The sequence below is a fragment of the Cygnus atratus genome, chromosome 7 (genome assembly GCF_013377495.2).
Source record: "Cygnus atratus isolate AKBS03 ecotype Queensland, Australia chromosome 7, CAtr_DNAZoo_HiC_assembly, whole genome shotgun sequence".
NCBI lineage: Eukaryota > Metazoa > Chordata > Aves > Anseriformes > Anatidae > Cygnus > Cygnus atratus.
In genome coordinates this window covers 13,504,581-13,520,022 of record NC_066368.1, presented here as the reverse complement: position 1 = coordinate 13,520,022, position 15,442 = coordinate 13,504,581, and the positions used below count along the sequence as shown (strand labels likewise).

The window sequence follows — 15,442 nt, the reverse complement described above, 5'->3', positions numbered from 1 at the left end:
GTATTTGAAAAATGGAGAAGTCATGCAGAAAATTTTATGAAACTAAAAGGTCTTATGCAACCTCCCAAAGACTATCTGCCATAAAGAATGGGCAGAGCTTTCTGAATAACTTGTTCAGCTGACTCACAATGCTCCCCTGCCTCGCTGCTTCTCACAAAGGAGTCACTGATGTGGCCAAGTGAGGAGTTGGGAAGAGGAAAACCTATTCAAAAATGACCCTCCCAGGACACAAGAAGACCTGTTGGCTAAAGGTGTAGCCCACCATATGCACCAAGGAAAAAAAAAAAAAAACACCTTGTTATTCAAAGCCGAGCTTTCATTGGGGCAATATCAAAGCACAGTGGAATTTAAGGAAGTAATCATACTTTTTAAGCTTCAGTTTCCTTGAAACTGTACTAGAGCAATGTGGTTTATGACCGAATACAACTTCCAGATAACAAAAATAAAGAGAAACACCTGACATGAAAGTGCAATGAACAGTGAGTAACATATCTGCTAACAGAGGAAGCACCTGCTAACTGGAATAGCCCAACCAGTTACCGGTTTTCTCTCAACAAGAGGCAATATTCCAAACTAAGTCAGTGACAAAGAAATCAAGGAGATACTCACCGGCAAGCGTATAATCCATATCAAACCCAAAGCACTTTATCTTTTCCATGGCTAAACTTCTGTTTACAAAGACCCTGTAAAGAAAGAAGAAACAAAGCCATAGGTATGAGCATTTTCAACATAATCATATTTTAGAACAAAGGTATTCTGCTTTGTATCAGGATGCCTTTTAGCTCAAAATCAGAATATACCTGAAAACAGAGGAAAGTTTCTGTTTTTGCACTGGGTTCTCCTGAAGCAAAGCCATCACTTTGCAGGGTTATTCTAATTATTGGTATGCTGTCTAAAGACATCCACGCATGCATGCACACACATGGCTTTGCATGTGACCTGCAAAAATTCCTAAGAATAGAAGTGTAAAAGCTCCTGAAGCAGAATTCAGAGTTCAAGTGGAAGCAGAGGATGGAAAGCAATACAATTTGCCTGATTAAAACAAAATATTACAAAGAGAAAACGAGGAAAGGAAAAAAAAAAGCATATTTCTGTGAATAATCTCAGCTTTTCAACACTCTTTGGAATTACATCTAGAAACTCAAAGCAAAGACCCGTTACCACATTTATATCAATATAATGAACAAACATTTAATATAGCTCTGAAAAACAAATTTTCACCCATAGAAATACATTATTTCTATTATGAGAAATGCTATTTTTATTTATACTAAAAACTGCAACCCCCCCACAGAAAAAATCACAGAATCACAGGATTGTCTAGGTTGGAAGAGACCTCCAAGATCACCCAGTCCAACCTCTGACCTAACACTAACAAGTCCTCCACTAAACCAGATCACTAAGTTCAACATCTAAACGTCAGAAAAAAAATGAAAAAAAAAACCACTGTTCTTTTAATTCCATTTTTACTGTTAATGCTTATTGCAATGAGAATGTAAGCCGCATGCTGCCAGGCCCTTTTTGATTACAACATTTTAATACGCTATATTCAATTTAGTTCAAGTAAATAACACGGCAAAGAAATAGGTCAGGGAATCCAACAAAAGCCTGCTCCAACTACTGCAGGAACTAAGCTGCTTATGTTTCCCCAGAACTTTAAACCCTGCAGCAGGTCTGTAATTCTGCGGGACTTCTCCCACCAGCTGTCCTATCTGAACCCTGCGAATCCGAGTCCCACCGGCACAGCCACGAGCTCAGCTGCGGGACAGGAGCTGAGCTTCTCAACGCTGAGCTCGGCCAGAAATCCCTCGTACTGCTCGAGCCGTGACACCGAGGCAAAAATCCCCTGTATGCGAAAAGGCAGGAGTCCCAGAGCCTCCACCTGTACCCTGATTTCAGCACGCGGAAATTCTGCAAATATTGAGTATCTCCATTGCTCTCAGCAGGGTAATTAGAAACCCAAATCAGCGAGGCTTCTTTGTAGGAGTGACACGGAGGGGCACGAGCAATGGAGATAGTAAATGCAAAAACAAGTCCTCAGATATTCTGCAAAGCCCGCAGAAAGCCCCGGCCGTGCTCGGGGGCAGGTGGCCGGCATGTTGTGCCCCTTCCACCGCCTGTGCCAGTCTGCTGAAGCTCGCGTTTTAGCAGCAAACTGCTCCCATCTAACTCTCACGCTCCTATGCGAGCCGTCTTACCTCATCTCTCACCGATGTGCTCCTTGTTTAGTTTGCAGCAGTCTGATTCATCTACCAGTCTGAATCATGTTACACAATTCCTTAAAAGCTTGCCTAGTACAGATGCAGTTTTGCTTGGATCTGATTTGACTTCAGATGATCATCGTGCCTGAACCGAGCCTTAAAGCACTGTATATCTTCTTGGACAGTGCTATAGAAAACACATCTGTGGCTAATTTAACTAGTCACTGGATATCGTTGTTGTTCCACACAAATCCACTTGGAATAGCTTCTCTGGCAATAGTCTGCTTTACCCCTAACCTTGCACACTCTCTCTGGGAGTCACAGTTTCCTGGCAAACTGCCTGCCTCCGACAATGGGGCTTGTCACCGAGGGGCCAGGGAGGTTAGCGATGACTATCTTTTCTGATAGATTTATGGATTACCTAAACAAGACAAAATTATGGGGGGAAAAAAAAAACAAAAAAAAAAACACAACAAGCAAACTGCAAACCAGTAAAGAAAAGTCTTTTGGAAATGAGAGATGGGCTCATAAGTCACTAAAATTCGCTCTTGAAATCGCTGGGTTTTGAGTAGGTGGAGCAAATTATCTGAATCTGCGGTTTGAATTAGTGATTGTTTGTCTTAACATCTCGATAGCTCTGATTTAGAAGCAGCAAACACAAAATCTTATTTAGCACTAAACCCAGTCCTGTACTTTGTCTAATGAAGATGATTACACTCTATTGCTGCTGATGCCAGGAAGCACTATTTATTATCTAATTCTAGCATATCATTTCTGACCTAATGCTTGTGCAGTTTGTTTCGAAAAGAGAAACTGAAGAAGGAATAACGTACCTCTGGGAAACGCTAGCAACATTTTTTGTCCAACCTGGGGAGTCCAATTTTGTTCTTTCCTTTAGGTTCAGCCCCTGGAGCATAGTTTTCCGTCAAAGCAAAACGCCCAGGCTGCCTGTCCCCCTCTGAACAGGACAGGAATAGGAAGGGAAATTTCAAGAAGCTCAGAAGCCTGGAGAGCGACTCAGAATTGCAACATTTGGGAACGGTTTCCCAAATGAGGACAAAAAACAAGCACTGCTAAGACGGAGCTGAATGCGCTTATAAAAAGGGTAATACGGCGGTGCCTGGGAAAGGCGAAAACAAGGGAGCTGTGACCCAAGAGATCGCTTCCAGTCCAGTGTGCCTATGTTTAGATGATGACGACACCAAACTGACCAAAACCATGAAAAGATCTCTAAGCCTCTGACATTTTTTCATCACTTTACTCTCAGCATATTTACAAGCTGAACCCTGGGAGTAAAAAAAAAAATAAAAACCCACACATGTTGATACTGAAGATCTGGAAAAGTTTCCTGAAGGCAATGAAACAAACAACATCCATTAGCATGTTTTTATTCCAGGACAGGTCTTATGACTAAAACATGAAAATTACTATACCAGCCCTGTCTTGGTAACAGCTAGGGAAGATTGCTCTTTCTCCATCAACTTGTAAATATTGCCTGTGACCTAGAAACCGTATGTGGCAAGGTCTCATCATGCCCCGGCAGTCCGCAGGGCCTGGCAGACCTCAAGGCATCCACCGAGTGATTTGACAGGGCAATTACTTCACCCACCAGTGCTAGAGTGAAACTGAGCAAATATTTAAAAAAAAAAAAACAACAAAAAACTAAACAGGGCTATTGCATAACATGTTCAGGACAGGAAATGAGAACACTTGAATCGATTTAAACTTGGATATGCAAAGGCAGATTAAATGGCAGACTAAACAGGGGCATGGCAATTGGAAGCAATGTCACTTATCTTGTGTGGGCCCAACCAGGTATTTGGTTACTTGTAGGTGCTCAGGACCTCAGTTTTAAATCTTGATAAAGGAAGACATCTCCCATGCACGGAGCCCTCCAGAAACAAGAGGCTGAGTAGATACTTACAAATATTTACTCCCAGAAGCTGACCGGCTTAACTTAATTCTGGGGGCTTACTCAAAGTAATAAGTATCTGCAGAATCCTAGAAACTAAAGATAAAAGTTGAAATTAAATCACCAGGAAAGTTTCTGAGAAGGGAAAGGTGCTTCTCAGAAGCTGCAGCCGTAGCCTGGCCCCCCTCTGCTTCAGGGCTGGGCTTGGATCCCACCCGAAGGGAGGCTCGGCCTGATTTCGGGAACACCGCCCTGACGTGTCCATGGGCTAAAAAATGTCATGTTTCCACAGAAGACTCGGTATAGAGAGAAGTGACAGGAGCTCCTAAAACCTGCGTATTAACAAAAGGTCTAGGGAAAGAGTCAGAATAAGAAGAAAACTAAAAACTAAAACTAAAATTAGGCACGGAAGTTTTAAGGAATCATTTTCCCAGTCGTCACAGTCAGAAATCACACTTTCGCTTCCCTTGGTTTTGTTCTTTTCCATTCAGAAAACAATCATTTTAAGTAGGAGCACCGGAGTTAAAAATTAAGCTGATCTGACCGCTTAACAGCACCAGGCAACACGACAAAGCAACCGGGGGCACGGCACGGAAATGCCTCCTGCAGCCCCTGCAGCCCCTGCAGCAGTTGGTGGCGGGCCCAGCTCCTCAGCTCCACACCTGCGTGCATGCAGAGCATCTCCTCCGCCAGGGCATTGCTCTTCTCTTGCCATCACCTACCCTTCCCCAATTAAAAAGCAAGTTTTAACGTGGCAGGAGACAGAACCTTGGGTCAGGGTGGCTGAGCCCAGCACAGACCTGCACCTTTAGAAAAAAGGAACTTCAGGAGCTGTCTAAGGGAAACCGTGAGGCTAATTTGCTCCCTGAGCTCTTTCTCAAATATTAAACCCTGCAGCTTGGCCACAGCAGAAGGCTCTCAGTGATGACAGTATTTATTTTCTTTTAAGCTCTAAGAATTGTGCTGAATAAGAGAAAAATGCGTTGTATGGCAAAGAAGAAGGAACTGCTGAGCACGCATAAAGGGAGTCACAGAGCCCTGATCTCCTCAGCACTGCAATTCACAGTCCTTTATATTTTTCCAAGTGAACTGATCTCGGTTTTGTTACTGTTCTTGTCAATCAATTCCGAGGCAGGAACCTAAATCCCAGCCCTTCTCAAGTAACACAGGAGAGGAGCACATGCGGAGAGGGAGAAATGTTTTTATTTTGTTGGTGCAAAATCTCAAAGGCGTGCTGTGCCCCGAATGCAATTTCCATGTATAATAGGCGGTAACGTGACCGACAAAATAAACAAAATGCACCAAAATTATACAACTACGGAGGACCTTTGGCACATGGCTCGCAGCTCCTCATGGGCAAGGTTTCTGGAACAGAGCACTTTACAGGGATTTTCAAAACGTGTCCAGAGAGACCTCGCAGCAAAAAGCATTCTTTGTCAAGGGAGTGCGTTTCACTGGAAATTAAATAAATACAAAAGAAACTCGCAGCAGTGCTGAGGGGAAGAGCAAATGCAATGGGAGCTGGCTACGCTTGATTTACATTTGTGCTTAAAATAAAAATAAAGATTGTGGTGGACAGTTGGCCTCAAGCCAGCCATGAAACGGGGACTAACCAGAAGGTTCCGATTCCTGCTTCCTCAAAGTTTAGGCACTTTGGTTAATCTTCACTTTATGGACAACTTCCGTGTTTTAATAAGCAAGGAGAGTTAAAAAGAAACAAGAGGGAACTAAAATGGATTAGCTTTTAATAGCCTCCCATAGCCACGTTCCCCACAGCCTCTTTAAAAAGACTAGTAATGTAAAAAAAAAAAAAAAAAAGTAATTGTCACACCACTGTTAAGACAACTGGATGTTCTCTGTTACCAGTTAGTCCCCAGACGTGTGGTTAGAGGAGACGTCCCACTGCGTGACACTGTGGTTCTGATCGCAGGTGTCCTCCTCCAGCGGCAGGCAACTCGGATGAACTCCTCACTGACTTAACCCATCTGGTGTAAACTATATGAGTTACCTTGAGGAAGATACTAGGATATATCAAAACTTTGGGTGCTGGATTCTTTGGGGCCTGTCTTAGAGGGATAAAAAAACAAAATGGTTTAAACTACTAAAAACGATGTAATCATTCTTTTGCTGAGCCTTGCCTCTTTAGGCAGGTACTGACTGTTCCATATATTATTATTTATCATAGCATTTGGGGTTTTTTATTTATGTTAGATCTTCAGAGTTCTCCTTTACTCCTTCTTCAACCGAAGAGGAATATTCTGACAGGTCAGTAATTGGATTAAGAAGTAGTGTTTGGGCCTGAGATTTATTTAGGCAGATGAAACAGTATCAGATAAGGGACAGAGAAAAAGGACATCAAAGTTTCATGGCCACTTCTAGTAACATTTCCAACATACTGCCTGGCAATTTCTCCAGACTAACCGTCCTTGCACAATTTTAGTGACATAAAAGTGGAAAATCAGGTTACGATTGGAACTGAAGAGTCTGATGAGGCTGTATCCAGAAACACGACTATGACCACTTCCCTCTGAAATTCAGCAGGAATCAGATGGAAGGAGATAGCCTTGGCCATTTCTATTTCCATTGTTTGGGTTTTCTTCCCAGGCAACAGCAAAGTGCCAAGAAGCTCACATATGGATTCCATCCCAAAATAACACCCGTCTGCTCCGTGAAGCTATTAAAGCTGGGGATCACGGGACATTTTCAATGTAATTTCTTTATTATTAATTTGGCAAGTGTTCTGCTTTCTCTTAAGCTCGCCCATTCTGCCGCCTTAACACCCCCTCTCCCTCCTCCCTCCGATGTCCAAAGCACTAAAGCAAAATAAATAGAGGCACATGCTGCCCACAGCTCCGCACATGCCCTGCACGAGCCCACAGAGGCTGCACAAAGACATATGAGGACAGACCGCAGCCAGCACTGCCTACAGAGCTGCGTCATTTAAAGTCGGATGGAAATACATCACCTACCGGAATGCATCTGATCAGAGAGGTACACAGCATTTTCAGACTAGTAACCACGTTTTTTTCTCATTTGCCAGCTGAATCAACTGGTATTATGAAGAGACTTTATATATAGCTACCCAAACAGATAAAGTTTCAAGCCTCTTACCCTAGTCTAGATAACATTTCCAGCTGTTTGCAATCACCGACAATCCAGCATCAGTAAAATGAAGAAACAAGATTAGCAGTGAATATCCCAGAGTTTACAAATTCCAACAAACTAAAATGTACCTTAAATACGTATTTAAGCCTAGAAATCAAACCAACCGATTGCTAATCCTTTTGCTTTGTTGTTACTAAAGTATATACCACTGTTTTTTACCCAGGGTCTCAGAGTCCATTAACAGCTTAAATCGCTTAACTCATATTACCACCAGAAGATGCTTTAAAAGCAAACTGAAGCATGTAAATATGAAGCAACATATTTGAGAGTCTACGAGCAGTCTGCAGCGGAATTAGGATTAGAAATGATGATGCCACATCCCCTGAGCGAGCAAGTAAACAACACTGAGAAAACAAAACTAAAACAACAGCAGAAACCCCACATTCAGGATGAGAAGTCTCAAATTACTTTGATGCAAAATGGCAAAAGCATCCCCAAGTCTGCATGTTTAACAAAAAGGCCATCTCAGCCTTGCTGCCCTGTTAAGCCAAAACCATCAAATAAAAGTAAATGCAAATACCTGTTTCCTGGATCTTGGTAACTGTCAGTAACAAGAGTGGATGGCACACCAACTTTTTCCATTATTTGCTTTAACTAGATGTGGTTGCTATTTAAACCCTAAAGAGCTATGTGAGATAATCCAGAGGGTGCCTAGAAGTGCTCACTCCGAGTTAAAAAATAGACACTAGGGCAATTTGGTGGCTCAGAGTCAACCTAGTTCTTGCCTAATTACAATCACGTTAAATGACAGTACTCCTCCAGAACAAATGACCTACTGATTATCCTCTACCCGGAAAAGTCAACAAGCACTGCACGAGGGAGGTGGCCTCACAACCACACACACGCAGGAAAAGCCACCTACCAGCCACGCATCCCTTTTATTTCCGAATTAAAATGTATGTTGCCAATAGTGCAGCGATGCGGTATCCTCTTACCAATGACCTCTTCTAGAGAATGAATAACATTTAGCTTGTATATTAATTCATCTTTAGACCTCACCTCCTGCAGGCGCCAGCAGTGTTGTATAACTAGGTTTGTGGATAAGAGTAACACCAGCCAACTTAAAGTCTTAGTTAAGTGATCAGAAATACCCTGGCAAGACTAAACCACCACTTCTCCTCCCCTAAAGATTCTTCTAATTCTTGATTTTGCTTATGTAGTCCTTGAACTCCACAGCACAGCAGGCACATTTCGTGTTCTCAAGCTCTTTACTTCCTCGACAACCTCAACGCTCTCATTTCTTAAGCAGCTATAGAAATTGATCCAAACACCAAGGAAAAACCTGGGGAGGAAAGCAGCTCTAAATATTGATTTTGAACATTCATGCCTATGGCATTCAGACATGATTCTGATATAGTCACTATCCTCTGAGTCACTACACCAGTTGAACCAGTCTCAACTGGGATTTCTGCCAACAGTGTTGAACATCCATCCATCGGGTGTGATATAGTAAGAAGTGCAGCACGTGAAAAAAACAGATTCCCGGTTTGAGCAACCACAATAAAATATGAGAACTAGAATGGCATCTTCAGAGCTCATTTTTTTTTTAAAGTTTTTCAAAAGTTTAATGCCCATGAGAACATTTTCTTTAAGGTAAATTATTTTGCTTTCATTGGAAACTTTTCCCTGTATCTTATGCTGCTTCAACACTTACAACTCAAGCATATCATATCTGCTCTACTTCATGAGAACCAGAAAGTGGAATCGATTTGGTTGAAGTATCTCCACTGGTATTTAAGTAAGCATGAAGTAAACAAACGACGACACAATTTTTTACAATTTCACACTTCAGAAAACCAAGCATTACTAGCAGCAGTTAGAAAATCCCAATGAATGACTTTGAGCCCAAGTGGGCCTCCGTCATTGGTACCAAAAGCTAGCCCCAGTTATGCTTATCCGTAAATGTGGCACCGCTGCCGAGCCCTTCCAGCCTTCCAAAATCACTGAAACCAGCTTAAAAGTTAAAAAATAAATAAATTAATAGCTTTAAATTCAATTATCTCTTCTGTTTGTTTGTGTTCCTAAGTCACTATGGATTCATGCTTTCAAGTTTTTTTTTAGCTGCTAGGATAAGAAGAAAAAGAGAGAGAAAGACAAACAGAGACTGAAAGAGAAACAGAGAGAAAGAAAGAGGAAGAGAAAGGAAGGATTCAAACATTCACATGATTCCAGCCACCAGTGCTTTACAACATCTAACAAACTAATGCAGGTCTGACAACAAAATTGAAAGATTTACTAGTAGTACACAAAACGTCTTATGAATCTTGACACAACACCTTTTATCTTTTTAATAAAATTGACAGTTTTTCAACAATATCCAAGAATCAGAGCAAACTGGGATCTTACTGAAACAACTTTATGCCCTAGAAGTGATGGCTGTGACAAGCATATACATTCTCCATGTGAACAATTAATAAAACACTAAAAATAAAATATAAAACAAGAGAAATAACTTCGTTCCTACTCTGTCATGTTAAGTCGGAATTTGTTTTTTAAGTAACAATACATCTGTTAACACTAAGATCACAAAAAAATACCAGAAATAGAAATCTGACAACACTGCCTCTGGAATGAGGTTGTTTCAGATTCTTACGATACTGGATTATCAAAATAACTCCCATGAAACTGGTACACCAAAGCCATTAATAGCCCAGATTTATACTACAGTCTTGGCATCAGGTTCTCTCATTCTCTCTCTCTTGATCCCTCCCTCCCTCCCTCTTTTAAAGAGGATAGCAATTTCAAAATGAAAATGTGCCTCCCCTTAATGTATTTCAAATGTTGTGCTTTCCATTAGAATTTGAAGAGCTAGCAACATTTCTGCTCAATCTGTTTCGAATAAGACATTTCTATATGCTATGACAGTATATTTAAACTGTGAAAGAGGCTGATTTCAGACTATCAGATCTCAGCTCGTCTTGATAAACCCTCCTTTATATGAATGCATTGTCATTTACCATGGGGAAAGTAAAGATTTCTTACACGAGTAAGGGTTAACATGATGAGGACTTCAATGTGTGAGTTCTTAAGGACAAGTACTGCTTCCCTTGGACTTTGTACTACATTTAGCAGACTGTCAGCACCTAACTATAATAAATGTTGAGAAAATATTTAGGAAATAAATAAAAAGGCCTTACTCTGACTTAATTCACTTCAGTCCAAATCAGGAGTAACACTACTAAAGTCCTAGGTAAAATTATGACACAAAGGGAAACCCGTCAATGACTGCAACAAGGTTAAGATTTTTGCCAGGGAATGGTATAATCTCTCTTTACATGCTATTTATAGCTGCATTCATTAGGAGTTTTCATATCTTGACAAACCAGCTGACACAGAGAGACTCAAATAATGTCACCACTTAAGACATGCGCCCAAACATTATTCACTGAAAACTGGAAAGCTTCAGAAATGTATCACAGGATCCATTACTTAGCCTTAGACGTTGCAACTTGCACAACCTGGCCTATCATATGATGCTAAGGCGTTTTTCTCTAATTAGAACCCATTTGGAGAATCAGAGATATCTAACACTTCCAAAACACTTCCTCAGAAATACCACCATGTATGAATCACAAATGCAACACGGCATTTAAAGCAAGAGGTTCGGAAAGTTGACTTTTTCTATTTCTGTATCAGACTTGCATCTCCCCATCTCCTGATGACTATACTTTGATTATCATAATGCACGACTTCTCAATTTAAACAAGCCAAACTTTGAAGATACACCTCCCACAAACAGAACACTGACAATTACTAGGTCCTGTTGTTTTTAATGCCACAATGGCCCAGACATGTGATGAGAACACAGATGGCATCCATCTTATGCTTGAGGCCACAGGCCTTGGGAGATGTGGGCTGAATTCTTGGCTCAACCAAACATCCAACGTAAGCTTGTGAAAACAATCTCGTCTCTGTATTTTGATTCCAAAATGATAAAATGACAGCAGTAACATTTCTTTTATTCTGCAATCTTGTTTATTTAGACTGTAATTTATTTTTTTTTCACAGCAAAGGTGGTTTTAGGCACACCTACCAGAGAAAAGGAGGCTGAGATCTTATGTGCTACATATGTGCTACTGTGGTGCACACAATTAACCATGATAGATATAACCCTCAAACACTTAATTGCTGCTCCCATTTAATTTCTTACGTCTTTTTTTTTTTGGTGTGCATTCCAGTGTCTAGGCTCATGCTCTCTCAGTTTGTAGTGCAATAATTACCATAATGCGTCTGCCACCTAGTCTTTCTTGACTTCAAAGTTTAATCTCAAGTTAATTTTTGGGATAGAAGCTTTCAACTGCATTAAGAAAGCACACCCTCACTTGCTCTGGCACACGTACCTCAACTCTCCTGTTTTTCATTCCTGCAGGCAAATACTGTACTATCTTTTAAAATATTTTCTAACGCTTTTGCAAGGAAGGTGGGAATGACCTTTCTGTTTCTACCAGCAAGTAAGAAACAACAAGAAATGTGTTTTTTATGTGTAGTTTATTTCCCTCTCTCTCAGCAGTTTAGCTGTGGAGTTACACGCAAGACTTACCGGTGATAGGCTTCCCGGCGGTACTTTTTCAGAGCATGCCCATCCATGTTTGCAGGGAGATCTGCTGCATTCTGGAGTCGGTCGCTCCAGGAGGTTGTCATCTTTAAACACTTATTTATTTCTGAAAGAGTCAGAAGAGAAAAGCTTGCTCAAGTTCAAGATCTGTTTCACCAGCAACTTGTCTGTTTCCTGGTGCTGAGACGCAATGCTACTCAGGAAGTCTTGCAAAGTGCCCAGTGGGATGAGCTTTGTTTGCAGGTCAAGCAAGATGCCTTCCTCTGAGATATTAGATGAGATAGGGAGTCAAACCAGAGCAGGGAGGGCTTTTCCACATGGCTGGAACTGCTAAGACATTCCTATCCATCATGGTGAAAATGCATTTTGAAACAGAGCCCTTGTTTACATTGCTGAAAAGGCATTTTCTTTACCTTAGAGTTACTCTAAGTATCCAGGAGGGATAGCTGGTGGACAACCTACCCTTTACACATGAGATAAATCAGGCAAGGTAAACCCTACAAACCCCACTGCGACCGACCTTGCCACATGTACCACGGTAAAAACAAAGAGCCTTGTCTCTGGCTTTGTTTCTCATCTGATCTCTCGGCAAAGACAATGCTTCGGACTGATGCCAAATTAACAGAAGCAATCGGAAAGGAAGTAGATTATCTTTCAGCCTCTGCAGATCAACCCCATTCAGGCAGAGCAAGAACCTGCTGCAAAGCTGCGTTCACCAGCAGATCTTCACCAACGCCCGCACCCCTTCACAAGAACCAGTTGTGAAAACTAAACCAGCAGGCAGGCTTTTGCTGCAGGAAGGCCCTGCAGTGAGGCAACATTCGGTGGGGTTCCTCTCCCACTGGCGCACTGGGAAGTCCTGCTCTTCCCCTCCATCCAGACACGTGTCCTGCTGTGCCCCTGGCATGGGGTCTTGTGATTAAGCAGCCCCACGGTGAGACCGAGCAGCCCAAATCCTCAGCTACCAACACTACATGACCAAAGCAAACAGTCGCTCAGCCTGCCACAAGACCATCAGAGCCAGGGCAGAGAACGGGGTGGGAGACACATCCCACGGTTACCCCGAATTAGGTACAGCATGAAGAACTGCGGTCCTGCGCAACCCACACAACTGCCAGACCGCAGGGCTTGCCTTGTTTGCTCTTCCTTAGAAGAAACAAAGCCACCCACAGGCTACACGGGTAATGATACCATTTCTAGACACCTTTAAAGATGACTGCCCTTGTCCTACAGAAGGGGAACGAGGTGATTTCAGCAGAGAGGAGAGCACAGTGTGTGTCCAAATTATTGTCGGTAGTCACCACGCTTGCGGCGGTCACAGGCGTGCTTGCTCTCCTAGAGGAAATCTGTATCATTTTTTAGTTTTAAATTTGATTAAAGACCAACAGTAGTGATTGCTAGAGCATCTGCTAGTGCACTTGCCTACTATTTGTTGGTCATAAAAATCAAACAGAAGGCAAATAGCTTGGCTGTAAAGAATATGTTCCTCCCTCCCCCTGCATTCTCTGCTCGTCTCCCAGTTACTAGAACCAACGTTTACAAACCCATCTGATGCCACATCCTAAAGGTCACCAAATTTAGGCCCTGGCAGGCAGCCGAAGGGGCTGCATTCCTGAGCTGAGAGCTCTCTGCGGCTGGTTCCCTGCGGCACCCCGGGAGAGGAGGTCACCGCAGCCGGAGGGCCGTGGGGCGACTTCCACAACAGGGCATGCAGGGAGAAGCGGCTTTTAAAATAGCCCGGGCGCAGGCCACTAAGGGCTTCCAAGTAATTACCAGCTATGCAAGCCATGCCCAAAGGCAGATGGAAGGCAGGCTGCAAGCGCCAACCTGTTCCACTGGAAAGGCCGGGCACTGCGCCTGCGGCACAGCCCAGCAGGGGCACAATGGGCTGCAGTGGCCCTGCTGGAGGAGAGGACTCGGGCAGCAACGTTGTGCATGAGGGCAGGCTCCAGGGCAGCACATGAGGCAAAGCAGGGGTCTACCGTGACCCCAAGACTGCAGCCTCAGAAAGGGTTTGTGTCTGCAGGGGTGGAAAATCGGCTAACCCATGAACCACGTTTCAAGATGGTCCCGATCATCACCACCCTGGTCTTACCCGGAGCCGTTGTAAAGCTACCGACTTTGAGCTGGGGATTCACATCCAAAAGACACACACGTTCAAGGGGAAAGCTAAACAGCTCTGAAAAAAATGTAGCATGGTTGGTCATGAGACCCTTAGACAGGTCTGGATCTCGGTCTGCTCGCTGAAAGAAGCCTGAGCACAGCTACACACCACGTAGCAGGGCTCCACTACACTCCTCACCCAGTCACACACATCTCAAGATTTGAAGATTTACACCCACAGCCAAAGGCAGAGCCTTTCCGTCATGCTAGCTGCTTCCCACTCCGTCTGCTTCCCATCACAACACCTTAGGCAGAGACTGTCACACAGACACCGGGACAGGACTGCATCCAACGTCCATCCGTGCCAGACATCTGAGAGTTCCCCATCAGCACCTTGCAAAGCATCCTAAAATCCAGATGGCAGAACCGTAGCAGGTTACCTTTGATAATAGCATCGTTTCTAAAATGAGGAGTCGGTGAAGCAGTCTGAGCCTCGTGTGAAGAAACCCTTTTCTACCACAGGAGAAATCAGACAGCATGCTGCGTGTGCTTGGAATCAAAAATCGGAGCCTTGAGGAAACCACAAAAATCTGAGTTTCCATAGTTAAGCAAGAAAGGCCCGAATTATTTTAATGTTCCAGCAGTATTTTGCTGTCGCTGTGATGAAGAGGGTTCAAAGGGAGGACAAGGTTTGTAGACAGAGGCAATGTCTTTTATTAGACCAACTGGTATGGCTGGAAAAAATAGACAAGCTCTTGGGCATACGAGCTTGCCTAAATTTTCAAACTCTATCAGTTGCTCTATTAAAAGATATTACCTCTGCCTTCAAGCTTTGCGGATTTATTTATTAAAACTGTTGTTTTAATGTCCACATAGCCTAAAATAAAAGAGTCTAATGCTGAAGTTTTGTGTTACGTAAACTCAAAGGCACTCTCGCAGCTTAGCAGGCTCCACTGGCACTCCAACAACAGCTTCCTGCTCTGAAATAAAACACTAACAACTTACAAAAGATATTGTGAGGCCTCTTCCCCACCCAGAAACCTTACTCACGCAAGAAGTCTCACTGACTTGAATGAAATTCTTCCGGTGCTTCAGAGGTACAACGAGCCTACCTGAGCGGGTATGAGACATGGGACCTGATCCCTGAACGCAAATATTCCTCTTCACCGGGGTGCCAAACACAGAGCAAAATAAGAAGGGCTGATTCACTACATACACTTGTAAGCCGCTGGAATAAACATCTAAGAGAGCAGGCAGCCAGCCAGGCAAGATTCTCAACTCCGAGCAACTGAAATACGATGCATCTTTCTGTAGTTACAAATCTATTTTTGATATCAATAATCTGTAAATAGCTTCACGTAAAAATAGAAATCTTTACATAGATGAAGCATGTCAGAACACCTCCCCGTAATTTATTGCAAACACGCGCCTTGCTAGTGCCATCTTAATTAAACATCTGATAGCACTTAGGGTACAGGGCTCATTTTGAAGAAGTATTTAAAAACT

The 15,442-nt window shown here is 42.9% G+C and overlaps 1 protein-coding gene across 3 annotated transcripts in view; it reads right to left on the bottom strand.

Annotated features, from left to right (window-relative positions):
* The window catches only part of NT5C2 (5'-nucleotidase, cytosolic II), a 58,691-nt gene that overhangs the window by 28,229 nt on the left and 15,020 nt on the right, over window positions 1-15,442 (bottom strand). For 2 of the 3 annotated variants that reach the window (XM_035547581.2, XM_050711798.1), the window contains 2 exons: window positions 11,819-11,939; window positions 610-683 (listed from right to left, as the gene is read on the bottom strand). In XM_035547581.2, the coding sequence (XP_035403474.1) occupies window positions 610-683; window positions 11,819-11,919 (175 nt within the window). In that variant the 5' untranslated portion in view covers window positions 11,920-11,939. Of the gene's footprint in view, window positions 1-609; window positions 684-800; window positions 2,183-11,818; window positions 11,940-15,442 lie in introns of those variants that run through there. The other variant, XM_035547583.2, reaches the window with a different exon arrangement.